This window comes from Saccopteryx leptura, chromosome 4, assembly GCF_036850995.1.
Source record: "Saccopteryx leptura isolate mSacLep1 chromosome 4, mSacLep1_pri_phased_curated, whole genome shotgun sequence".
In the NCBI taxonomy this organism is placed as follows: domain Eukaryota; kingdom Metazoa; phylum Chordata; class Mammalia; order Chiroptera; family Emballonuridae; genus Saccopteryx; species Saccopteryx leptura.
Genome location: NC_089506.1, coordinates 213,458,004 through 213,479,785, shown reverse-complemented (window position 1 = coordinate 213,479,785; position 21,782 = coordinate 213,458,004). Strand labels below are relative to the sequence as shown.

At 56.7% G+C, this 21,782-nt stretch overlaps 1 protein-coding gene, 1 long non-coding RNA gene and 1 other non-coding gene across 8 annotated transcripts; 1 reads left to right on the top strand and 2 right to left on the bottom strand.

The window, feature by feature from the left end:
• Window positions 1-3,528: 3,528 nt before the first annotated feature.
• LOC136403756 (uncharacterized) lies at window positions 3,529-4,070 on the bottom strand. The gene is made up of 2 exons (XR_010751183.1): window positions 3,868-4,070; window positions 3,529-3,652 (listed from the first exon to the last, which is right to left on the bottom strand). It is a non-coding gene; the product is annotated as an uncharacterized lncRNA (long non-coding RNA).
• Window positions 3,745-3,827, bottom strand: LOC136404682 (small nucleolar RNA SNORD60). Its single transcript, XR_010751395.1, has one exon. It is a non-coding gene; the product is annotated as a small nucleolar RNA SNORD60 (small nucleolar RNA).
• Window positions 4,071-4,412: 342 nt separating the features above from the next.
• TRAF7 (TNF receptor associated factor 7) lies at window positions 4,413-21,727 on the top strand. Of its 6 annotated transcripts, none has more exons than XM_066382870.1 (21): window positions 4,413-4,549; window positions 8,724-8,842; window positions 9,107-9,164; window positions 12,332-12,423; window positions 15,460-15,576; window positions 16,037-16,129; window positions 16,267-16,300; window positions 16,973-17,156; window positions 17,257-17,391; window positions 18,093-18,310; window positions 18,387-18,460; window positions 18,660-18,708; window positions 18,789-18,916; window positions 19,105-19,187; window positions 19,946-19,985; window positions 20,115-20,231; window positions 20,320-20,442; window positions 20,635-20,754; window positions 20,841-20,972; window positions 21,055-21,174; window positions 21,346-21,727. In XM_066382870.1, the coding sequence occupies exons 2-21, from the start codon at window positions 8,762-8,764 to the stop codon at window positions 21,358-21,360; spliced, it is 2,013 nt and encodes a 670-aa protein (XP_066238967.1). In that variant the 5' UTR covers window positions 4,413-4,549; window positions 8,724-8,761; the 3' UTR covers window positions 21,361-21,727. The 6 variants fall into 6 exon arrangements, with proteins under 6 accessions (XP_066238967.1, XP_066238966.1, XP_066238965.1 ...); XM_066382869.1 differs by having other exon boundaries at window positions 8,724-8,865; window positions 9,112-9,164; window positions 17,257-17,385; XM_066382868.1 differs by having other exon boundaries at window positions 8,724-8,865; window positions 9,112-9,164.
• Window positions 21,728-21,782: the final 55 nt, after the last annotated feature.

Genomic DNA, 21,782 nt, shown 5'->3' with positions numbered 1-21,782 from the left:
ACGGGTTGGGCACCGTGGGATGAATAGTCTTTACCTGTGCATTTACTTCCCGCAGGTCCTGCACTGGGCGGTAGTCAGGGGTCCCCAGCTTTTGGACGGGGAGTAACGGGGTGTTCCGGGCTGATTGGCATTCTCGGAGTATGCCTGCTTTCAGCAGGTGCTGCAAGTGCCGTGCAATGCCCTGTCTGGCTCGGGCCGGGACCGGGTATTGTCTGACCCTAACAGGGCTGGCAGTGCTCAACAGCTGTACTAGGACAGGCGGTTGGTGGGTTGCCAAGCCTGGTGGGTTAGTTTCTGCCCAAACTTCAGGTACCCGAGCACGCAGGGCATCCGGAACCCCTGCTCCCTCCTCCTTACCTCCTTGGATTATGGCAAGTAAGTATTCCTCAGACAGTGGGACAGTTATCTCCAAGCTGACCTCCACCTCCTTGTCCCTCGTAGGGCTCTCCTCCCGTCGGAAGGTAATGGTGGCCTGAAGTTTCTGCAATAAGTCCCTGCCAAGTAGTGGGTAAGGGCAGTCTGGAATGACTAGGAAGGAGTAATGGTGCCTCGGCTTAAGTTGGTAATTCTTGCGGTAGCCCATGGATAGGCTTCTGCTTTGCCCGTTGCCCCTATTTTGGTGGTTGCCTTCTGAATTTGCCCTTGTGGTTGCTTTAGGACTGAGAAGGTGGCTCCTGTGTCAACTAGGTCTATTGGTTTTCCTTCGACTGTCAAGGTGACCATGGGCTCCTGGGAGCCAACGGGAATGGAACCCTGGCCCTTTTCCTGTCCCCCTTTTCCTTTGGGAGAAAGTTTCTGGGCAGCAATCAGGATTTTGGCAACTTCCTTTGCCCTACCAACCTCCGGATCATCCCTATTGACATACACCTTCTGGGCTATCTCTAATAGCTTGCTTCTATTTTATCCTTCAAATCCCTCTATCTTTTTTTTTATTATTATTCATTTTAGAGAGGAGAGGGAGAGACAGAGAGAGAGAAGGGGGGAGGAGCTGGAAGCATCAACTCCCATATGTGCCTTGACCAGGCAAGCCCAGGGTTTCAAACCGGCGACCTCAGCATTTCCAGGTCGACGCTTTATCCACTGCGCCAGCACAGGTCAGGCATAATCCCTCTATCTTCTGAAGCTTTTTCCTAATATCTGAAGCAGCCTGAGTCACAAAGGCTATATTTACTAGTCTCCTGTTCTCTTCTGCCTCAGGATCTAGAGGGGTATATATATACTCTATAAGCCTCCACGAATCTTTCTAGAAAGGCTGCTGGGGATTCCTCTCTTCCTTGGATGACTTCACTAACCTTACTGAAGTTGGTAGGCTTTCTAGCTGCTGCCTTGAGTCCCCTTAACAGAGCCCGGCGATACTGGAGGAGCGCGTCCCTTCCCCCAGCGGTATTAGGGTCCCACGTAGGAGGTTGAGATGGGAGAACATCTTCTATTTCCCTTCTTCCCTCTCTTCTCCCAATACTGCCTCAGCAGCTTCTCTCATTATTCTGTCCCTTTCTTCCAAAGTGAAGAGGGTTTGTAAAATCTGCTGACAATCATCCCACATAGGCTGATGGGTCCTAAAAATAGTCTCAAGGAGGCCCTGGCCGGTTGGCTCAGCGGTAGAGCGTCGGCCTGGCATGCGGGGGACCCGGGTTCGATTCCCGGCCAGGGCACATAGAAGCTTTGCTTCTCCACCCCCACCCCCTCCTTCCTCTCTGTCTCTCTCTTCCCCTCTCACAGCCAAGGCTCCATTGGAGCAAATATGGCCCGGGCGCTGGGGATGGCTCCTTGGCCTCTGCCCCAGGTGCTAGAGTGGCTCTGGTCGCGGCAGAGCATCGCCCCCTGGTGGGCGTGCCAGGAGGATACCAGTCGGGCGCATGCGGGATTCTGTCTGACTGTCTCTCCCCGTTTCCAGCTTCAGAAAGAAAAAAAAAAAAAAAAAAAAAGTCTCAAGGAGAGATATTAATCCCTGAGGTTTCTCGGAAAATGGGGGATTCTGATGCTTCCAATTGTATAAATCACTAGTGGAAAAAGGCACATAGATGAGACAAGGAGGTGCCCGTGGACCAGCATCTGGTGCCGGCAGCGCCTCCCAGAGAGGCAAAATGGCTACGCCTCCCGTACCATAGACCGCCCCTCGAGTGTGGGGTGGGCTCCAGAGCCCGCTTACATCCTGCCACAAGGAATCTGGTTCCTCCTGCCGCAGATAAGGTGGAGGGGAATTCACTGGGTCTAAGTGGTCCTCTGGCAGTCCAGGCAAAACGGTAAAGTCTGGACGGTCCACCAGGCTGTGTCAGAAGATGGGCTTCTCCCTTTTCCTTCTCTTTGACCCTCCCAACCTTCCCATTTCCCGTAGCGAGACAAACCACCCATTTGCCTCGCTGGCTGTCCTTCAGACACTTTCTGATGTACCCAGGCCGCTCGGTGGCTATATCTACCCACACATCTATATACAGGTATTGGTCTGGGTGTGGTGCTCTATAGACAGTAGCTCTGACAGCAAATAAAGTTGGAAAGTCAAAAGTGCCCTCTGTGGGCCAGCCTATATTGAACGTAGGCCATTCCAGCTGGCTCAAGGTTCGGAGGAAACCCGGACTCGGTGGCGGACCTCCGTACCCCTGAGCCCTCTTCTGGAAATCAGAAAAATTCTTCAACAGGCACTCGAGCAGGGATCCTGGCACAGACTCCTGTTGTCCCATCCTAGATGATTCAGAAATAATGGGGAGGGGTAGGATACAGGCGCCACACACTAGTAACACAAGGAACACACTTGTTTCTCTCACACTCAACTCAGTCATTCAAGCTCAGACAAAACGCAGCACGGCGCGAAAAGATTCCTAATGTGATCGGTCACCCCTAAAATTAACAAATCCAAATTTCAGAGAGCAGCGTCCCACCTACTACCTCAGGATTGTGTGCTCCAGAGCCCAAAAGCCAAACCAAATGAGCATCCTCAGTGAATACTCAACTCAGCTCGAGCTGTCCCTCCGGTTTCCAACCCAAAACTCCGAGGGAGATCTCGGCCGAGCCCCCAAAATGTTGCATCCACCGGGTGCGAGAATAAACGTCGGAGACTTTCAGGAGTGTAGATCATACTTTATTAGCCAGTCTAACCTGCGCAGGGGCAAGCTCTCAAGGTGTCCGGAGACACCGTACCCACAACGAGCTGCAAATGAGAGTCGCACCTGGCGCTTACAACTAGGTCCTTATATATCCTAAGTGAGCAAGCATTTACAGAAGCAGATGTGGCAGTTAGCTATTCGCTAGGGAGGTCGCACACAGCATAGCAACAGGGGAAGGGGTTTAGCTCAGTGTAGAATTTCAAACATAAACTTCTGATAAGGGTCTCTAACCAATAGAATGTAGGATGTTGGCTCAGCTTTGTGCTGATTTCTTTGTTCTCAGCCTTACAGGGGCCCTATCAGCCCCTCCCTGTTCCTGCTCCTTCAAGAGTTAAACTCTGGCAGTCACAGCACACCTACCCGAACCTAACAAGTCAGTCCTCCCAGGGAGTCCTCTGGTGTAAAAATAAAGACTCTTGCACTCCAATTCACACCACCTTTTCTTTATTGATAAGCACTTCAGATAGAATGAACTACTCAGCCTTACCTGGGTCCCTGGACTGATTGATGCTGATTTACATTCAAGGTCTCCAACCAGGTCACCAACAACCCTGAAAGGCAGACAGTGCCAAAATTTAGGTTGAAGCCCACTCTCCCCATCTGTTTTCAGCACCAGACCCACCCGCCAATGGGAGACGCCCTGAAGCCTCAGACTTGCAAAATAATCAGGCTGCATGTGCAGTTTTCATACGAGGTGTCAGAAATTAAAGCAATTCATCACAGGCGCAGAGCGACATCGGGGAAGCTAGGTTTGGTCCAGTTTTACCTTTAGGGAGCCGTAGGCCTGGAAGTTCGGACTTCCCCGCCGTAACGGGGTGGGGGTGGGGCAAGAAACTTGTACAAGGCTGAGGACCACGGTGGAACTCAGGTCGAGGCAGGGCCACGGTGCTACGTCGGCCTGCGGGTCTGGACGACCCCCTTAGCTTCAGTCGGTAACCAGTTCCTCACACAGGGACGCACACAGCAGTTATTCCCAAAAGAAAGAGAAGTCGCGAGGCTCAAGCTTTTATAGAAACTGCTTCACCTCTGCGATTGGATAACCCTGGCGGAAGTACCAGCCCCTGCTGTTGATACGCATGGTTGTCTGCTCTCCTAGTTTCCACCAATAGCGCCGTGGTATTTCTTTTCGGGCGGTCTTCCCTTATGGAAAGGCCATTAAACTTGTCAGCAACGCACGCAGCCAATCAGATTCCGAATTGCAACATAGACTGATACTGAAACCGCCAATCTCGCCCCGCAACATCGGAGCCGCCGGAAGTCGTAGTTTCTGAAGAGTCGCACTTGAGGCGGCCGTCCGAGCCATGAGGGAGCCGAAGAACTACAAGTCCCGGTAGGCTGAGCGCGCGAGCACTTCCGGCTCGCGCGTCTTGTCCCTTTCTCAGCCGGCGGCCGCGGGGGCACGATGAAGAGAAAGGGTGGCGCTGCCACTCCCGGGCGGTCGCGGGCGGGTGAGTGTCCGCGCGGCGCGCCCGGGTCGGGGCTCGCGCCTCGGGCCGCGCGGTGGTGTGGGGTTAGGGGTTTCGGGGTCCGGCGAGGGGGTTGAGCCTTGGGGGGCGGGGCTGCGTCGAAACGGGGTCTCCGCTCCTGTTCCTCTCCTTGCCTGTCTGTTGGCCTGTCACTCGCTCTATTCTTTCTTTTTCTTCCTCTTTACTCATTCCTTCTTCCTGTGTTTATTGAGCGCCACTGGGTGCCCGGCACTGTTGTAGGCACCAGGAAACCGCGGAGAGTTCTTCTGGTGGATTTCTCAGCCTCGCCTCGGTTGACGCTTAGCGCCAGTCATTCCTTGCTGTACCTTGTAGAATGTTGAGCAGTATACCTGGTCTCTACCAATAGATACCAAGTAACCTTTCTTATCCTTCGGTGGTGACAATCAAAAATGTTTACAGACATTGCCAGAAGTCTCCTGGAAGACAAAATCCTGCCCCCCTTGAGAACGGTGATCTGAAGAGGGGGAGGGACCGACAATATACAGATAAAATCATGAGGAATTGTGGTAGATGGCTATGAAGGGAAGAGAGCGCTGAAAAAGAGTACTGGAGGCTACTGAAAAGCTTGAGATGGGGGGGGGGGAGGGGGCGTCTACAGCAAGCAGATTGTCCTGGAAGTTGTTGTAAGAACATGCCAAGCAGAGGAAGCAAGATGTGCAAAGGCCTGGGGGTTCTGGAGAAGATGCCTTTAGGTGGGGGTTGACCCTGGTGGGGATCTACGTCTAGCCACCCCTCTGCCCCTGACTTCAGTATGGCTAACCTGGGCCTCCCACTCCAGTAGCTGCTGGACACAGACCCTGAGTGGGTGGGAATTCCAGCTGTGCTGCTCAGAGAAGGATGTGGTGGGGACTTTCCTGAGGGCTAGGGCAGTGGTCGGCAAACTGTGGCTCTCAAGCCACATGTGGCTCTTTGGCCCCTTGAATGTGTCTCTTCCACAAAATACCACATGCGAGTGCTACCTTGATAAGGAATGTACCTACCTATATAGTTTAAGTTTAAAAAGTTTGGTTCTCAAAAGAAACTTCAATCGTTGTACTGTTGATATGTGGCTCTGTTGACTAATGAGTTAGCTGCTAGGGCATTGCAGGTAGCACTCTAGCCCCTTGGAACAGACAGGGTGGGACTTGCAGGGAGCTAAGGAGAGGAAAGTCTTTTCTCACCCTCCCTGCCCCAAACCCAGGTCTCCCGAGCCTGCCCATCCCAACGTTTTTCCCAGTTTGGGAGAGGCCAGGCTAACAGGTAGATGAGGATTCTTACTCTAGTTGGCAACTTCCTGACTACCTGCAGGCCCCAGGCTGACTATGGGGTGGGGAACAGGCCGATTGCCATGAGGGGCCAGGGCGCATCTTCAGAACAGCTGGGCCCAGCATCCCTATAGTTGGGGTTTTGGCCTGCATGGCCAGAAGATACCATAACGAGAAGATTGTTATTGCAAAATGCAGCCCTTGGGGGACCAGGCTGAGAGCATCTTGCTCAATTCTGAGATGCTTAGCAAACAATCACTGTGTTGGGGCTGGGTGGGGCACACAGATGGGGGGTGCTAGACTACAGTCCCAGGTCCCGCCCGCTGGTCCCTGGCTGGGGTTGCATGCTGAACCCATGTGAACCCGGAAACGGTTCCCTCTCTTCTTCCCTGACTTAGCTTGCATGGGCCAATCTTGTAGGTCCCCCACCAAGTTGTGTGTCAGGGCTGTAGGCCTGGCTGCTATCCGCCTCCCAGGACTTTCCAGCAGATTGTGCTGTGAGTGAGCCCTGCGAGCCCCGCATGCTTTTCTGTTCACTTCATAATGAGGAACAGCCAGACTCCTGCTCTTCCAGACTGCAGTGACAGGCGCTTAGGCACGTTGGACTCACAGGGGTTAGTGGGCTACTGGGATCCTGGCCCTGGAACTCAGACACTGCTCAGTGGAGCCATCAGCTGTCCTCTTGACTCTGGGAACTTGCAGTGGAGGGAGCAGATGGATAGCAAGATGCAGGTCAGTGTTGGCCAGTGACTTCCCTATAAGTCCCCACCCTCCTCCCTGCCCTGTGGTGCTGAGACATGAGCCAACCTTGGGTTTCCTGAGAGCACAGAGCCTTTCCTGCTGCTGCTAGTCGAGTGCTGAAGCTCCTGCTTTGGGCTGCCCGGTCCTTGCCCTGGCCAGGTGTCCTTACCCCAAGCAGGTGGTCCCCAAGACTTCCTGCTTAGTGTGTAGACCAGCAGCAGTGCTGGAGGTGAGGCTTCTAGACATGCCACATTCACACCTCTACCTGGGGGCCTGGCCCTGCTTGGCACTGCCCATTCTTAGGAGACTCTGCCTCTGCCCCCAGAGGACAAGCTATCAGGAACCTGGTCTGGAGCACATAGCCAAGCCCCTCAAGTCACTGCAGGGGAGAGGGGGTAGACAGGACAGGGATGCTTTGGCCGAGCTCTTGGGACCCCTTATCTATCTGGACCCGAAGGGCAGTCAGAGCATGGGGTGGGGGTGGTACCTGGTGGCGGTGCCAACTGCAAGGCCTGAGAGCTGACCTGAAGAGAACTGAGTCATGAAGGCTGGGAGGGTAGCACTGCAGTTGGCATTTGACAGGACAGGTGGGGAGAGAGGAATGATGAGACAGCGGGAATAACAGGTAGCTTGTGAGCACAGTGTGGAAACACAGGGCTCAGGAGGACCACCGACTGCATTGCCGTGGTATGTAGGGGGGAAGACATTGCCGAATGGATGGGCCGGGTCAGGAGGGCCTGATGGAGAAGGTGCCGGAGCCACTGGGACTGTGCAGTTGCCCTCTGCTGTGCTCACTTTGGGTGGGGGCAGAAAGCGTCTTCTGCCTTTTCCCCCAGTGTGGGGGGCTCAGCAGCCTTCCACCCAGAGCCTTGCAGGGCTTCCAGACCACAGGATGGGCCCCCTCCTTCTACTCCCATGGCACCATTGGAGCAAGATGAGTGTGGTCTCTCTCCCCACCCGGAGCCCAACTTCAAGCCTGGGCCCTGCGGTAGTACAACACGGTTGACTCCGCCACAGTAGAGGTAGATGGGGCTCATGGCTGCAGGCTGCTGGCAGTCCGGGCAGTGGGAAGACCGCTGGAGGGGCGCTTGCTGATGTGGCCACAACGTTGTGCCGCAGTAGAACACCTCTTCCGGCTATGCTCAGGGTCTCTAATCTCTCCCCTGTCCTACGGGCACGCCAGGTCCTGGCCAGTGCTCCTGGGAGACCCCAGACTCTCTCCTCTGGGGAGTGGAGCAGTTGGAGAGCTGGGATGATTTGTACTGTGCCTTCTCCCTGCCACCAACCCCTGAAACCTGAGTAACACAGTTGGGGAGCAGGGGGGCGTCCTTTGTTTTTAGGGTGGGTGACCTGCCCACAGTTAAGAGTTGGCTCCTCTCTCTTGGCCCCTCCTCCCCTGCCTAGAACGGGTTTTCTCTGTGTGACAAGACTTGTGAGGAGTTGGGCTCCAGGTACATTACCCAACAGGTTCTCTAGGCCCTGGTCAGCAAACCATGGCTCACGAGCCACAGGCCACAGGTGGCTCTTTGGCCCCTTGGAGTGTTTAGCAAAGGCCAGCTTAGGAGTCCCCTAATTAAGTTAATAACAATGTATCTACCTATATAGTTTAAGTTTAAAAAATTTAGCTCTCAAAAGAAATTTCAATGGTTGTACTGTTGATATTTGGCTCTGTTGACTAATGAGTTTGCCAACCACTGCTCTAGGGCATGGCCAGTGTCTCTGCCATCTCTGCCATCCTGGCAGGAAATAGACATGTGACTTGGTCACTCTGTGTGTGCCCAGCCTTGGTCCCAGGGACATTTGACTCTCGGACCTAGAGGAGCAGACAGAGCATGGGACGGGGGCACTTTGCACCTTGGTCTGAGCTGGGTGGGCAGTTCCAAAGGGTTTGAGCCTTGAAGGAAGGTAAAACTGAATACCAGTTGCCTGCCCGCACCCAGGACTGCGTCTCTTCTTCAGACCTGTCACACCTGGGATGAGAGGGAGGGGCGATTTTGCCCGAGTGGACCTGCCCTTTTTGGTGTTGGTGAGGCGGAAGTGTGCCTCATGGTGGACTGGCCAGAGCAGGCCTGCTGCGTGGAGCAGCCCTGGCCAGCTGACAGGGGCCTGGCCACCATCTCTAAAGCCCCCACTTTGTGCTCCACCCACAGGGGACGCTGCCAGAGGACCCTAGATGCCGCTCTAGAGCATGAGCTCGGGCAAAAGCGCCTGGTACAACCGCTTCTCTGGGGGACCTACCAATCTTCCCACCCCAGACATTGCCACTGGGGTAAGGGGCACCCCGTGGGTAAGGTCTGTCTGCCCTTTGTGCTTATCCTACAGGCCCAGGATCCCCCAGCATGCTTCCAGAGCAGTCCCTTCCCTGCCTGGAGGTCCCGTGGGTGGGCTGTGATGTGTGTGTGGGTGGTGTGTCCATGATGCACACACATGATGTGTTAGGGTTAAAGTGTGCCCATGCGTGTCCACATGCGTCCACACATGCGTCCATGTCCTCTCTGAAGTCAAGGCCAAGTCTCATCAGTTCTCTTTCCAGACCAGGATGGAAACGACCTTCGGGCCCGCCTTTTCGGCTGTCACCACTATCACGAAAGGTGAGCCTGTGAGCCCGGGCCAGCCACGTGAGGCAAGCACCTGGGCACCCCTAACTCTACCAGGGCCTGGGGGGCCCGTCTTGGTGGGGTGGGGAGTGGGAGCTGGCATTGGAGAGTGGACAGCTCGGCTCAGCCCGCGCCCCCCCTTCAAGCTAGGCAGGAGTCCGCCATCCTGCTCCCTGTGGCTCTGCTCTTGTCGCTGTGTTCTCCCCTGCCCTGGCATCACTGTGCCCCTTCTCCCTGGTGCCTTGCTCATCACCTCTCCAGGGATGGCTGTCCCAACTTCCCTGGCACCCCTTGCACATCTGTCCCTTGTCACAGTGACTCCTGCTCAGCCGTGCCCCAGGCTCCCAGCAGCCTCCAGGTTTGGACTTGGGTAGGAAATAGGAAGTGCTGATGGGTCCTTTTTCAGGTCTGGCCCCACAGCTGCGACTCCTGTGCTGTGTTTCAATAGGTCATGAGGAATTCGTACATGAGGGCATGGCCTCCTTCCCAAAGTCACAAGAGTGGAGGGCCCCTCCTGTCAGGGCCAGGGTATGGGGGTGGTTTGTTCATTTGCTTTTTTGGCACTCGGCTCCTCAGAGGAGCATACCAGCTGCTGATTGATTTGTTTTTTTTTAAAGAGAGGGACAGAGAGAGAGAAGGGGGGAGAAGTAGGAAGCATCAACTCCCCTGTGTGCCTTAACCAGGAAAGCCAGGATTTTGAACTCAGCGTTCCAGGTCAACACTTTATCCACTGTGCTACCACAGGTCAGGCTGCTGATAGGTTTTTAAATTGCTTTCCCTGGTTTCTTCTGGATGCACATGGCAGTGTAGTCACAGGGCCATGTTATACACCTGCTCACACCAGCTCCTCTTTGTCACTGGGTGATACCATTAAGGGCTCTGAAAGAGCCCTTCTTTTTTTCTTTTCTTTTTTTTTTTTTTTAAAGGTTACAGGAAGGGAGATAGTGAGGAAGACTCCCATATGTACCTGACCGGGATCCACCCAGCAATCTCATCTGGGGCTGATGTTTGAGTACCAAGTTATTCTTAGCCCCTGGCGCCAATACACTCAGATCAACCAAGCCATCCTCAGCGTTGAGGCCGTGCTTGAACCAGCCGAACCACTGGCTGTGGGAAGGGAAGAGGGAGAGAAGGAGAGGGAGGGGGAGAGAAGCAGATGATTGCCACCTGTGTGCCCTGACCAGGAATCAAACCCAGGACATCCATATGCTGGGTTGATGGCTCTATCCACTGAGCTACCGGCCAGGGTCCTTTTCTTCTTAGATATATATGTATATATTTTGTATTTTTCTGAAGTGAGAAGCAGGGAAGCAGAGAGACAGAATCCCACATGCGCCTGACTAGGATCCATCCAGCATGCCCACCAGGGGGCGATGCTCTGCCCATCTGGGGCGTTGCTCTGTTGCAACCAGAGCCATTCTAGTGCCTGAGGCAGAGGCCATGGAGCCATCTTCAGCACCCAGGCCAACTTTACTCCAATGGAGCCTTGGCTGCAGGAAAGGAAGAGAGAGAGAGAGAGAAAGGAGAGGGGGAAGTGTGGAGAAGCAGATTGGCACTTCTCCTGTGTGCCCTGACCAGGAATCGAACCTGGGACTTCCACACGCTGGGCTGATGCTCTACCACTGAGCTAAATGGCCAGGGCCTCTTCTTAGATTTTTTTTTGAAATGAAAATCATCCTAATCTTTTCACTCAAGTAACTTTCTAATCCCTCATCTACCCGTAGTGATGGCACAGCCTTCTCACAACAGTTGAAAGCTCCCAGGCAGTGAATGACAGGGGCCTATTTTGCCCTTGTCCCACCCAGCTACCCCTTCATTGGTAGGGCTGGGTCAGAGCTGGCCATCAACTGTTGCCTTGTCTGGCTTTTCTCATTACAGATGCGTGAGGCCCAGTCACAGGGTACCCTGTTGAAACCTGTATCTTATGTATTTTTTTTAATTTTTATTTTTTTTACAGGGACAGAGAGAGAGTCAGATAGAGGGCTAGATAGGGACAGCCAGACAGGAACGGAGAGACATGAGAACCATCAATCATCAATTTTTCGTTGCGACACCGTAGTTGTTCATTGATTGCTTTCTCATATGTGCCATGACCGTGGGCCTTCAGCAGACTGAGGAACCCCCCGCTCGAGCCAGCGACCTTGGGTCCATGCTAGTGAGCTTTTTGCTCAAGCCAGATGAGCCCGCACTCAAGCTGGCAACCCCTGGGGTCTCGAACCTGGGTCCTTCCGCATCCCAGTCCGACGCTCTATACACTGCGCCACCGCCTGGTCAGGCGAAACCTGTATCTTAAACCCAGGCCTTTGGAGCTGGTTGTTGTGACATCTGGGCCTAGCTTGGGCATGAGGCCAATAGTGACCACTCCTAGCTTCTGGCTGCCGCCTACAGGGTTGTGAGAGAGGCTCTCTAGCTTCCATGTGGACCCCTGACCAGTGCCTTCTTAGGGAAATCAGGGTGGTGAGCGGTAGGAGAAGGACGCAGGCCTCCAGCAGCCTTCCCTGGAGGAAGCAAGAAGGCATGTGGCCAGTCTCAGGTTGTGGCCAAGCCAGGGGAGGAGGTGGAAACAAGTGGCCCTAGAGCCCCCGCTGTTGTCTTGGCCTCTCCACATGCCAACTGAGAACTGAGAGGTTTCAGACCTCTCCCTGCCTCAGTTTCCTTTGTGAACTCTGGCTGTCAGAGATCCCACCTGCCAGGGTTACCTTGGGGGTCAGATAAGATGATGTCCCAGCTCCTTCTAGGTAACCTCAGGTGTTAGCCTCGAGCCTCAGCTGAGCAAAGTGTCCCCAGGGTCGGGCTGGGCCTGGGAGCTGGTTGTGGAGGCTGAGAGAGAACCCTTCCCCAACCCTGCTGCCTTGGTACTGGGAGGACTGAGAGCTAGTAACGGTCTACAGAGCAGGCCAAGGCTCTCGTTGGAGGCATGAGGCCAGTTCATGCTGTGCCTTACTTAGGCACCTGCCCGGGATAGGGTATCTCCCAGTTGCCCCCCAGCCAAGTTCCCATCAAATCCAGAAGGAGGCGGTGGGAGCCAGCATATGCAAGGAGGCTTCCCGGAGAGGACTAGCCAGATGTCCAGCCCAGTCTCTGGCCCCCAGTCTTCCCCAGTAAGTCGGGCCTCCCCTGTGGCCCACACTCATGGCATGCTGGCCTTCTTTTCTTGGCAGCGGATGGGACCAGCACATACAAACAGCACCGCAGGACGCCCTCCTCCTCCAGCACCCTTGCCTACTCCCCTCGGGATGAGGAGGACAGCATGGTAGGTCTGGGCCACACCGACACCTCCCCACCCCACAGGAGCCTCCCACTTTGCCTGCCCTCCCAAGGCCAGGTCCCAGGAGAAGCTGAAGGTCGGAAGCTCAGCTTCAAGGAGCCCTGAGCTACAGTCTGTAGTGGGAAGTGAGTTGGTAGGACTGGGGGCTAGAGTACCGAGGCTGTATTGTATGGGAGAAGTGGCCATCAGGGACTGCTGAGCCAGAGGCTGTGGTGTGTTTGGCTTCATCTGGAGTGGGTAGGAGCCACAGAAAGTTCAGTCAGGAGATTAACAAGATCAATCCCTATTTTTTAAGCTCCTGTGGCTGTCTGGGTAAAGGATGAGGGGTGGGTTGCAGGTAGAGGCAGGAGGCCTGAGAAGGGGCTGCTGATAAAGGAGATAGGACTCAGCAGATGGGGAAAGGAGGACAGGCCCAACTGTGGGGTCAGCAGAGAGGGCCTGTCCTAACTGTGGGGAAGCCAGAGAGTCCCCTACGGCTGGCTCTGCTGAGTGAGGAAAGGGTTTGAGGCATAGCAGGGGCCGGCTGTCGGTGCCCAGGCCATGTGGAGTCATAGGGGACGCACTCTGCCTGTCTGTCCATTGGTTCTTGTCACTGGGCTCCAGGCCTGCCCGGGAAGCAAGAACTGGTTCAGCTGGGGTTGGGGGGACATGAGCACACTTGATCCCTCCCACCGCTGAATGGTCCTGTACTCTGCTTTCTGCTTTCCCTTGGTGGTGGCCCCTGACAGAATCTCCTGGTTCTCCTGCCCTCCCAGCTTCTTAGGACCAAAGGCTTCTCTCTTCATGCTGGGCTGCCAGGGCTTTGCTTCATATATAATAGAAAACCAAGGCCCTGGCCGGTTGGCCAGTGGTAGAGTGTCAGCCTGGTGTGCGGGAGTCCCAGGTTCGATTCCTGGCCAGGGCACACAGGAGAAGCGCCCATCTGCTTCTCCACCCCACCCCCTCTCCTTCCTCTCTGTCTCTCTCTTCCCCTCCCACAGCCAAGGCTCCATTGGAGCAAAGATTGCCCTGGTGCTGAGGATGGCTCTGTGGCTTCTGCCTCAGGCGCTAGAATGGCTCTGGTTGCAACAGAGCAACACCCCAGATGGGCAGAGCATCGCCCCCTGGTGGGCGTGCCGGGTGGATCCCAGTCCGGCGCATGTGGGAGTCTGTCTGATTGCCTCCCTGTTTCCAACTTCAGAAAAATACCAAAAGAAAAAAAAAATAATAATAGAAAACCATTTTTGGGGTTTTTTTTAGGTGAGGCAGACTCCCACATGCACCCCAACCAGGATCCACCTGGCAACTCCATCTTGAGCCGATGCTCGAGTACTGAGCTATTTTTAGTGCCTGAGGCTGATGGGCTCCATTGGAGCCATACTTAGCGCCTGGGGCCATGATTGAACCAATTGAGCCACTGGCTGCGGGAGGGGAAGAGGAAGAGAAGAGAGTGAGGGGTTGGAGAACCAGATGGGCACTTCTCCTGTGTGCCCTGACCAGCAATAGAACCCAGGACATCTGTATGCTGGTCCAATGCTCTAACCATTGAGCCATTGGCCAGGGCCAGAAAACAGTTCTTATAATTACTTGAACAAACATCTTCATGTGCCAGGCACTGCACATGAAGGACAAATCACATAATATGCCTCACTTTCTCCAGCTCGTCCTGCTTCAGGTCCTCACAACCCCTGACTAGCCCATGGGAGTGTGACTGGGATCAGAGGCCCACCCTCCCGCCGGGGCCTCCAAGGAAGCGAACTCCTTATGTGAGTGTGGTTGTGATCCTGGCGCTTGGTGGCTTGAAGGAGGTAAAAATGTGCTGTGAGGCCGCTGAGACCATGGCCATCTGCCTGGCTTCTTTCTCTGGTGGCTGCTGGGCCCCCACAGGCGGCCCCTCCAACTTCCCTGGGTGACTGGCAATGTCAGCTCCCTCAGTCACGAGGGCAGGCAGGCAAGCAGGGGAATGTGGAGCCAGGCCGGGCCTGGCTTGCTTGGCCCAGGTCCTTTCTGGACCTGCTCTTGCCCTCTGGTTTCCACTGCTGCCCGTGGCGATGGTTTGACTCACTTCCTCTGACTTTCCCCTTGTTTCTCATGTGGCATTTCCATGCAAACTTGCTGTTAGGGACGCTATGAAGGGAGGTGGGCACAACCTTGGGGAGGTACTGTCTGTGGGCATACCAGGGACACAGGGGACTCTGCTGTCCTCACTTGGGAAAGCCGGGTCCTGAAACTGACTGGGCCTCTGCAGAGCTGCCGCCACCTAGCTAAGTCCCTCTCTCCCTCCGGGTGGTCCAATACCCTGGACTAGTGGGGAGGGGGTGGCTCCAGTAGCCCCCACACCCACAGAGACTCAAAGGCAGCTGGGACCAGGAGGGGCTTGTGGAAGCAGGGTTTGTGGCTTACAAATAAGGCATCCGAGCACGAGGGAGTGTGGGAGTAATGCTGTTAAAGGGTCTCTTCTGGAGGGTTCCAGGCCTGGAGGGGAGGGTAGTCTCCCACCCCAGGAATCCCCCAAACCCTCATCTTGGGTGGCTCTGGCAGAGGCAGGCACCAGTGAGGTCCATCCTGCACCAGAAGCCTGGCCAGGGTTCAGTGGGGGTGTCCCTGCCTTCCCTGGCAGCTGCACCTGGTGGACACCTGGAGCCTCTCATGGTCAGCCCTTCATTCCCTTTGCTCCAGCAGTCAGGGGCTGCAGCTGCCCTGGGATTGGCTGCTGGAGATGCCCCCTCCGCAGCCCACATTCCCTCATGGGAAGCAGGAAGCAGACTTAGCGTGTCCTTGCAGAATTGAATAGCAGGAAGTCTCTCCATTTACACAAAGAAAGTTGGCAGATGTGAGCGGGTGGCTTAGCAAGCCCCGGACTGCAGGGCAGGAGGGGCCCTGGGCATTGCACCGGCTTCTCATACACACACCACAGTCCTTGCAGCCTGAGTGAGCACCCACTAGGATGGGGTGGCCCTGGGGGGCCCACTGCCCTCAGTGTACACAGGGGCTTGTCTGCACCGTCCCCCTGGTTGATGGGCGCCTGTCTCCATGCTGCAGCCCCCCATCAGCACTCCACGCCGCTCTGACTCGGCCATCTCCGTCCGCTCCCTGCACTCCGAGTCCAGTATGTCTCTGCGCTCCACGTTCTCACTGCCTGAGGAGGAGGAGGAGCCGGTAGGTGTGGTGGCCAGAGGGTGGGCTCAGTGCATACAACTGCAAGGTACCCTCACTGTGCCGGGGCAGCTCGGAGGGGCACTTTCCCCTTGGGCACAATGAGGGAGTGATGCGGCCCCATCAGGGACCCCCATTTTCTCTGGTCCCCATCAGGGACTCCGGGCCAGGTTCCCTAGGCTGTTCTTCCTCCTCCCCGCCCAGAGGGTGCCTAGGGACCCGCTTCAGGGACCTTTCTTGTTGCCAGCCCAGGTAGAGGGGAGGTGTGGGCAGGATCAGGGCACGCCTGGAGGGGTCCTCCCTGGTTGGGCCCCCGCAAGTTCAGGTCCAGCAGGCTTCTCTTAGGACATATCCCAGCTGCAGTGATCCCTCGAGTAGGCGGCCCAGGCCTGTAGGGGGTGGGGCTGGGTCCACCACCTCTGTCCGCACCCCTGGGCCTACCCTCACCCCCTGCTTGGTCTAGGAGCCCCTGGTGTTTGCCGAGCAGCTCTCGGTGAAGCTGTGCTGCCAGCTCTGCTGCAGTGTGTTCAAGGACCCTGTGATCACCACATGCGGGGTGAGCCTCCTGTCCCCCCCGGACCTGTGCGCCTCCATGGGCGGGGGGTGGAGCCCGGCCCTTGGGTGCCCTCTGCAGTGGACATGGGCTGGCGGTTGACTGCTGGTGCACCCCAACTCTACCCATTGTCTCCACAGCATACTTTCTGTCGAAGATGTGCCTTGAAGTCAGGTAGGGCCCTTTCAGACCCGGGCCTGGCCACCTTGTTCCCCCAGCTAGGCAGGAGGCCTCTCAGGGAGGTCCCAGCCTAGTCCAAGCACTGATCATGCCCCTGGCTGCACGGCGGCTTCTCCTTAGTCCTGCAGAGAGTGTCTCTGCTGTGGGTGGCAGTGGCCCCTGGGTACACTTGGGCCAGGCTCAAGATGTGGACAAGCAGAGCAGTAAGAGCCACCACTTGGGGCTCCCCAGGCCCCGCACGCGCTCCCCCTGGGGGAGGCCGCCCTCACTCTCAAGGCTGCTGCTGCCTTGCAGTCTGGCCAAGGTGCCTTTGGAGCCCTCCAGGCACCCCTGCTGGCCCAGGGCTGGGTCCTCTTCTGCTCTGTCCCCAGCTCCTTTGGCCCTGTCCCACACTCTCAGGTCGTCTGAGAGGCCTCCATTCACCCAGGGGTCATTCTGATGGCCTGACCATGTACCCCTTCCCGGTCTGAGCACCATAGAGGGGCAAATAGATGAGTGGATCGAGCACTGACTGACAGGCTCAGCCCACCGGCTGTGGGAGCAGGTCCCGGGCTGCTCACCAGGGAACAGCCCTCTGCCTGCAGAGCCTAGCCACAGTGCCCTGGGCAGAGCTGCCAGGGTGGGGGCTGGCTGGGGGCCACAGGGTCAGCATGTCCTCCCCTCCAGAGAAGTGTCCCGTGGACAATGCCAAGCTGACAGTGGTGGTGAACAACATTGCCGTGGCCGAGCAGATCGGGGAGCTGTGCATCCACTGCAGGCATGGCTGTCGGGCAGTGGGGAGTGGGAAACCCACCGTCTTTGAGGTGGACCCCCGAGGATGCCCCTTCACCATTAAGCTCAGTGCCCGGAAGTAAGTGCCCCCCTCGGCCCCTAGCTCCCCATCAGTCAGAGGCACTAAAAACAGGACTCCTGGGGATTCATTCAGCTGTGCCGTGTCCTGCCTCCTCCAGGGACCACGAGAGCAGCTGTGACTACAGGCCTGTGCGGTGCCCCAACAACCCTAGCTGCCCTCCCCTTCTCAAGATGAACCTGGAGGCCCACCTCAAGGAGTGCGAGCACATCAAGTGTCCCCACTCCAAGTACGGGTGAGTGGGCGGGGGTGGGCTCGAGGGGGCTCCCCGGGGGCAGGGGCAGGTGGGCAGGAGGGCGGGTGGTCCTGGGCTGGCATTCACAGTCCCTCCTTCAGCAAACCTTTGTTGAGATCCACCTGCGTGCCAGGCACTGGGGAGACAGCCAGGGTCCCTGGGGAGATGGACCTTAGCAGAAGCCACACCGTCGACTATGTAATTACAAACTGAGGTACAGGTGCCGCGAAGGCGAGAGCTGAGCCCCAGGGAGCAAAGGGGTCAGCGGTTGGGGAGCTGGGGGTGGTCAGGGAAGGCGTAAGATGAAAACTAATGAATGTGTGGGCATAAGCCAGGTGAAGTCCAGGGCAGGGCTTTGACAGCTGGACCGGCAGGGGTGGTCTTGAGCGAATGGCCAGAGTTGGGAGCAGAGGGAGGCGGATGGGAAAAGAGCCAGGCTGATGAGGGGCATGGAGGGGCCTTTGAAGAGCTTTGTGCGGGAACAAGTGATTGGATATCCCTTGCAACATGGCCCACTGGGTGCTGGTGGGAGAATGACAGTGGGCGGGCTTGCAGGTGTGGAGAGGATGGTGGCCCATCTGGGTGCAGTGGGCACAGAAGTGGGATTCAAGAGGGATTCTTGGGGGTCAGGGAGGCAGAGGGAAGGGTCCCACTGGACTGGCAGGTGAGCAAGGGAGCAGGCAGCTGTCCTGTCCCTTCAGGTGCACATTCATCGGGAACCAGGACACATATGAGACGCACCTGGAAACCTGCCGCTTTGAGAGTCTGAAGGAGTTCCTGCAGCAGACAGATGACCGCTTCCACGAGATGCACGTGGCGCTGGCCCAGAAGGACCAGGAGATCGCCTTCCTGCGCTCTATGCTGGGCAAGCTCTCAGAGAAGATCGACCAGCTGGAGAAGAGCCTGGAGCTCAAGTTCGGTGAGAGCCCAGCTCGGAGATGGTGCTGGCGAAGCTCCTCCTCCTGGCCCCTCACACCCTCTCCCCTGCCACTCAGATGTCCTGGATGAAAACCAGAGTAAGCTGAGCGAGGACCTCATGGAGTTCCGGAGGGACGCATCCATGTTGAATGTGAGCAGGCGCGGGACAGATCCAGGAAGGCTGGGTGGGGTGGGGGACACAGGACTGTCCCGAGGGCTGGGCTGCGGCAGGATTAGTTGTCTGTGCCGGGGAAGGCTGCTGCTGCACCTGCCTTGTCCCAGAGCTCAGGATGGTGGGCAGGGGGACTGTGGAGCCATAGCCACCATGCCCTCCACTCTTGGCCTTGCAGGATGAGTTGTCCCACATCAACGCACGGCTGAACATGGGCATCCTAGGATGTGAGTATGGGCCCACTGCTGCCCCCACCACTGTCTCCCGCCCCCCCCATTTCCCTCACCAACCCCCACTTTCTCTGCAGCCTATGACCCACAGCAGATCTTTAAGTGCAAAGGGACCTTTGTGGGCCACCAGGGCCCTGTCTGGTGTCTCTGTGTCTACTCCATGGGGGACCTGCTCTTCAGTGGCTCCTCTGACAAGACCATCAAGGTAGGTGGGGTCCTGCTTAGTTGGGCTCTGCAGCCTGGCAGGGTGGTGGGTGGGTACCGCCCATGGGCAGGTCTTCCTCTCATAGGCAGGGCTTTCTCTCTGAGTTTGGCTTGCTTCCTCGTTCCCACAATGCCACCCTTGGCACCTGGTTAATCTTGCTGGACCCACCCTGACCCTGGTCTGTGCAGGTATGGGACACATGTACCACCTACAAGTGCCAGAAGACTCTGGAGGGCCACGATGGCATTGTGCTGGCGCTCTGCATCCAGGGGTGAGTGCAAGCCTGCGTGTTTCCACTGATCACGGGCCCATATGGAGCCGGGCCTATGAGACCCCATGCTGCTACTCGATGGGTTGGGAACTCAACCTTTGTAGCCATATTTCCACACTTAGCTGTGTTTTCCTCTTCTGTGAGGCGGCACCGGTGACCTTACATGCAAGGTGGGATCTCGGATGGTAGCACACGGCCCTCCATCTCTGACATTGTACATTCACAAAGCATAGTCCTGGCCCTGGGTGCCTCAGGCAGCCAGAGGACAGAATGGGACATCACAGAGTGGAGACGGGACTGCACTGTCGCTGACCTGGGCGTAACTGGGAATAGGACTGCAGAGCAGCTGGCCCAGCCACCTCCTTGCCCCAGGGTCGACCCTTCTAGACTTTCCCTCCTGTCTTGTGTCCTGAAGTTTTGTATCGTGGGCATGAGTGAGTGACTGTGTGAGAGAGAGATTCTCAGTCACACAGGAAATGACAGGAAGCAGCAGCTTGACTGCCAGCGGTGCTAATGGGGCGATTACCTCTCAGCTCATCTGTCAGACACATGCCAGACAGGGACCAGGGTTTGGACTTCCACTTCTGGCATCCCCTCACTGAGACCGGAATCCTCAGACTGGGCTAAGGAAGCAGCAGTAGCTTTGGCAGTGCCCCAAGCTGCTGATTCCTGGTGCCCAGTGCTACCTTAGCCTGCAGGGCAGTGTCAGTGAGGACAGTGGCTCCTCCTGCCCTGACATGTTAGCTTTGCTTCCCCAGGTGCAAGCTCTACAGTGGCTCAGCAGACTGCACCATCATTGTGAGTAGGGCCTGCGAAGGGGGCCAGGTGGCATCAGTATCTGGGCGCCCCAAGCACACCGTGCCACTGGGTCCTGGGCTCAGGGCCGCAGGACTGGTCCCTGAGGCTTCCTGTCCTCCCACCCACCAGGTGTGGGATATCCAGAACCTGCAGAAGGTGAACACGATCCGGGCCCATGACAACCCGGTGTGCACGCTGGTCTCTTCACACAACATGCTTTTTAGCGGCTCCCTGAAGGCCATCAAGGTCAGGCAATGTGGTTATGTGCATGTGCCAGGCATTGGGGGTGCTGGATGCCTGGCCACCCAGCCCATGATCACAGCCATCCCCACAGGTGTGGGACATTGTGGGCACTGAGCTGAAGCTGAAGAAGGAGCTAACAGGCCTCAACCACTGGGTGCGGGCCCTGGTGGCTGCCCAGAGCTACCTGTACAGTGGCTCCTACCAGACAATCAAGGTACTCCAGTGCCATGCTCCCGGTGGCAGGCCTCTTCCTGTACTGCCATTGCCCTGTCCCTTCCCCACTGAGGCAGGGTCACCCTCACACACACCCTGGGTGGTGGGTGGGTTGCCCGTGGTGTCTGAAGCCTCAGAGGCCCTGGGAATGACTCACCTGGCCTGGGACCAAGTGGCCTGTGCTTGCCCATAGATCTGGGACATACGGACCCTCGACTGCATCCACGTCCTACAGACATCTGGTGGCAGTGTATACTCTATCGCTGTGACGAATCACCACATTGTCTGTGGCACCTATGAGAACCTCATCCATGTAAGGGTAGACACCTAGGGGCAAGGCCTGACCCTGGGCCCCTGTCCTCTGTCTGTGTCCCTGAGCTGCCTGTGCCATCACCTTAGGTATGGGACATTGAGTCCAAGGAGCAGGTGCGAACCCTGACCGGCCACGTTGGTACCGTGTATGCCCTGGCGGTCATCTCTACGCCAGACCAGACCAAAGTCTTCAGTGCTTCCTATGATCGCTCTCTCAGGGTCCGTGCTGGCCTGGGGACAGTGGGAGGCTCAGGGCAGGTGGCCAGGCCTGGGTGGGTCCTCATGTCTCATGTACCCCCAGGTCTGGAGTATGGACAACATGATCTGCACACAGACCCTGCTGCGTCACCAGGGCAGTGTAACTGCACTGGCTGTGTCCCGGGGCCGGCTCTTCTCAGGGGCTGTGGACAGCACTGTGAAGGTCAGTGCTTTGGCTTGAGCCACCCAAAGGGGCTAGCTGCACATGTGAGGCAGGGCTTGAGGGTGAGGAGCCAGCGGTGCTGGCAGGTGACAGTGGAGGGAGGTGTGAATGACAGTGGTGTTGGGGCAGGGTGGCTAAAGGAACACCTGAAACAAAGCCCTTCTTCTGCAGGTTTGGACTTGCTAACAGAATCCAGGCCAGGTCTTGGCTTCTTCTGGGCCCACCTTAAGCCTATGCAAGCCAGGCTTGGCCACATGGGTGGTCTCAGAGTCTCTGTCTACCCCTTTGGAGATAGGCGGACAGGCTCAGCTGACCAGGCAAGTGCCGGCCAAATCCTTCACCCAGCGAGCCTCCTTCTCTGGCTCTGTCATCATTGCTGCCAGGACAGTACACAGCCCTTCTGTCTACACTTCAGGTATAATGCTTGCCTGGTCCACCCTCCATCCCCATTCCTGATGGACTACAGGGCCTTTTTACTCACCTTTTCTATTTTTTTTAGACTGTACATAGATTTGATTACTTCCCGATTGAAATAAATGCTGCACAGACTGTGGCTGTGAGTGGGGATGGTCCTAGGATGAGGGAGAGACAGCCCGAGGAACTGGTGT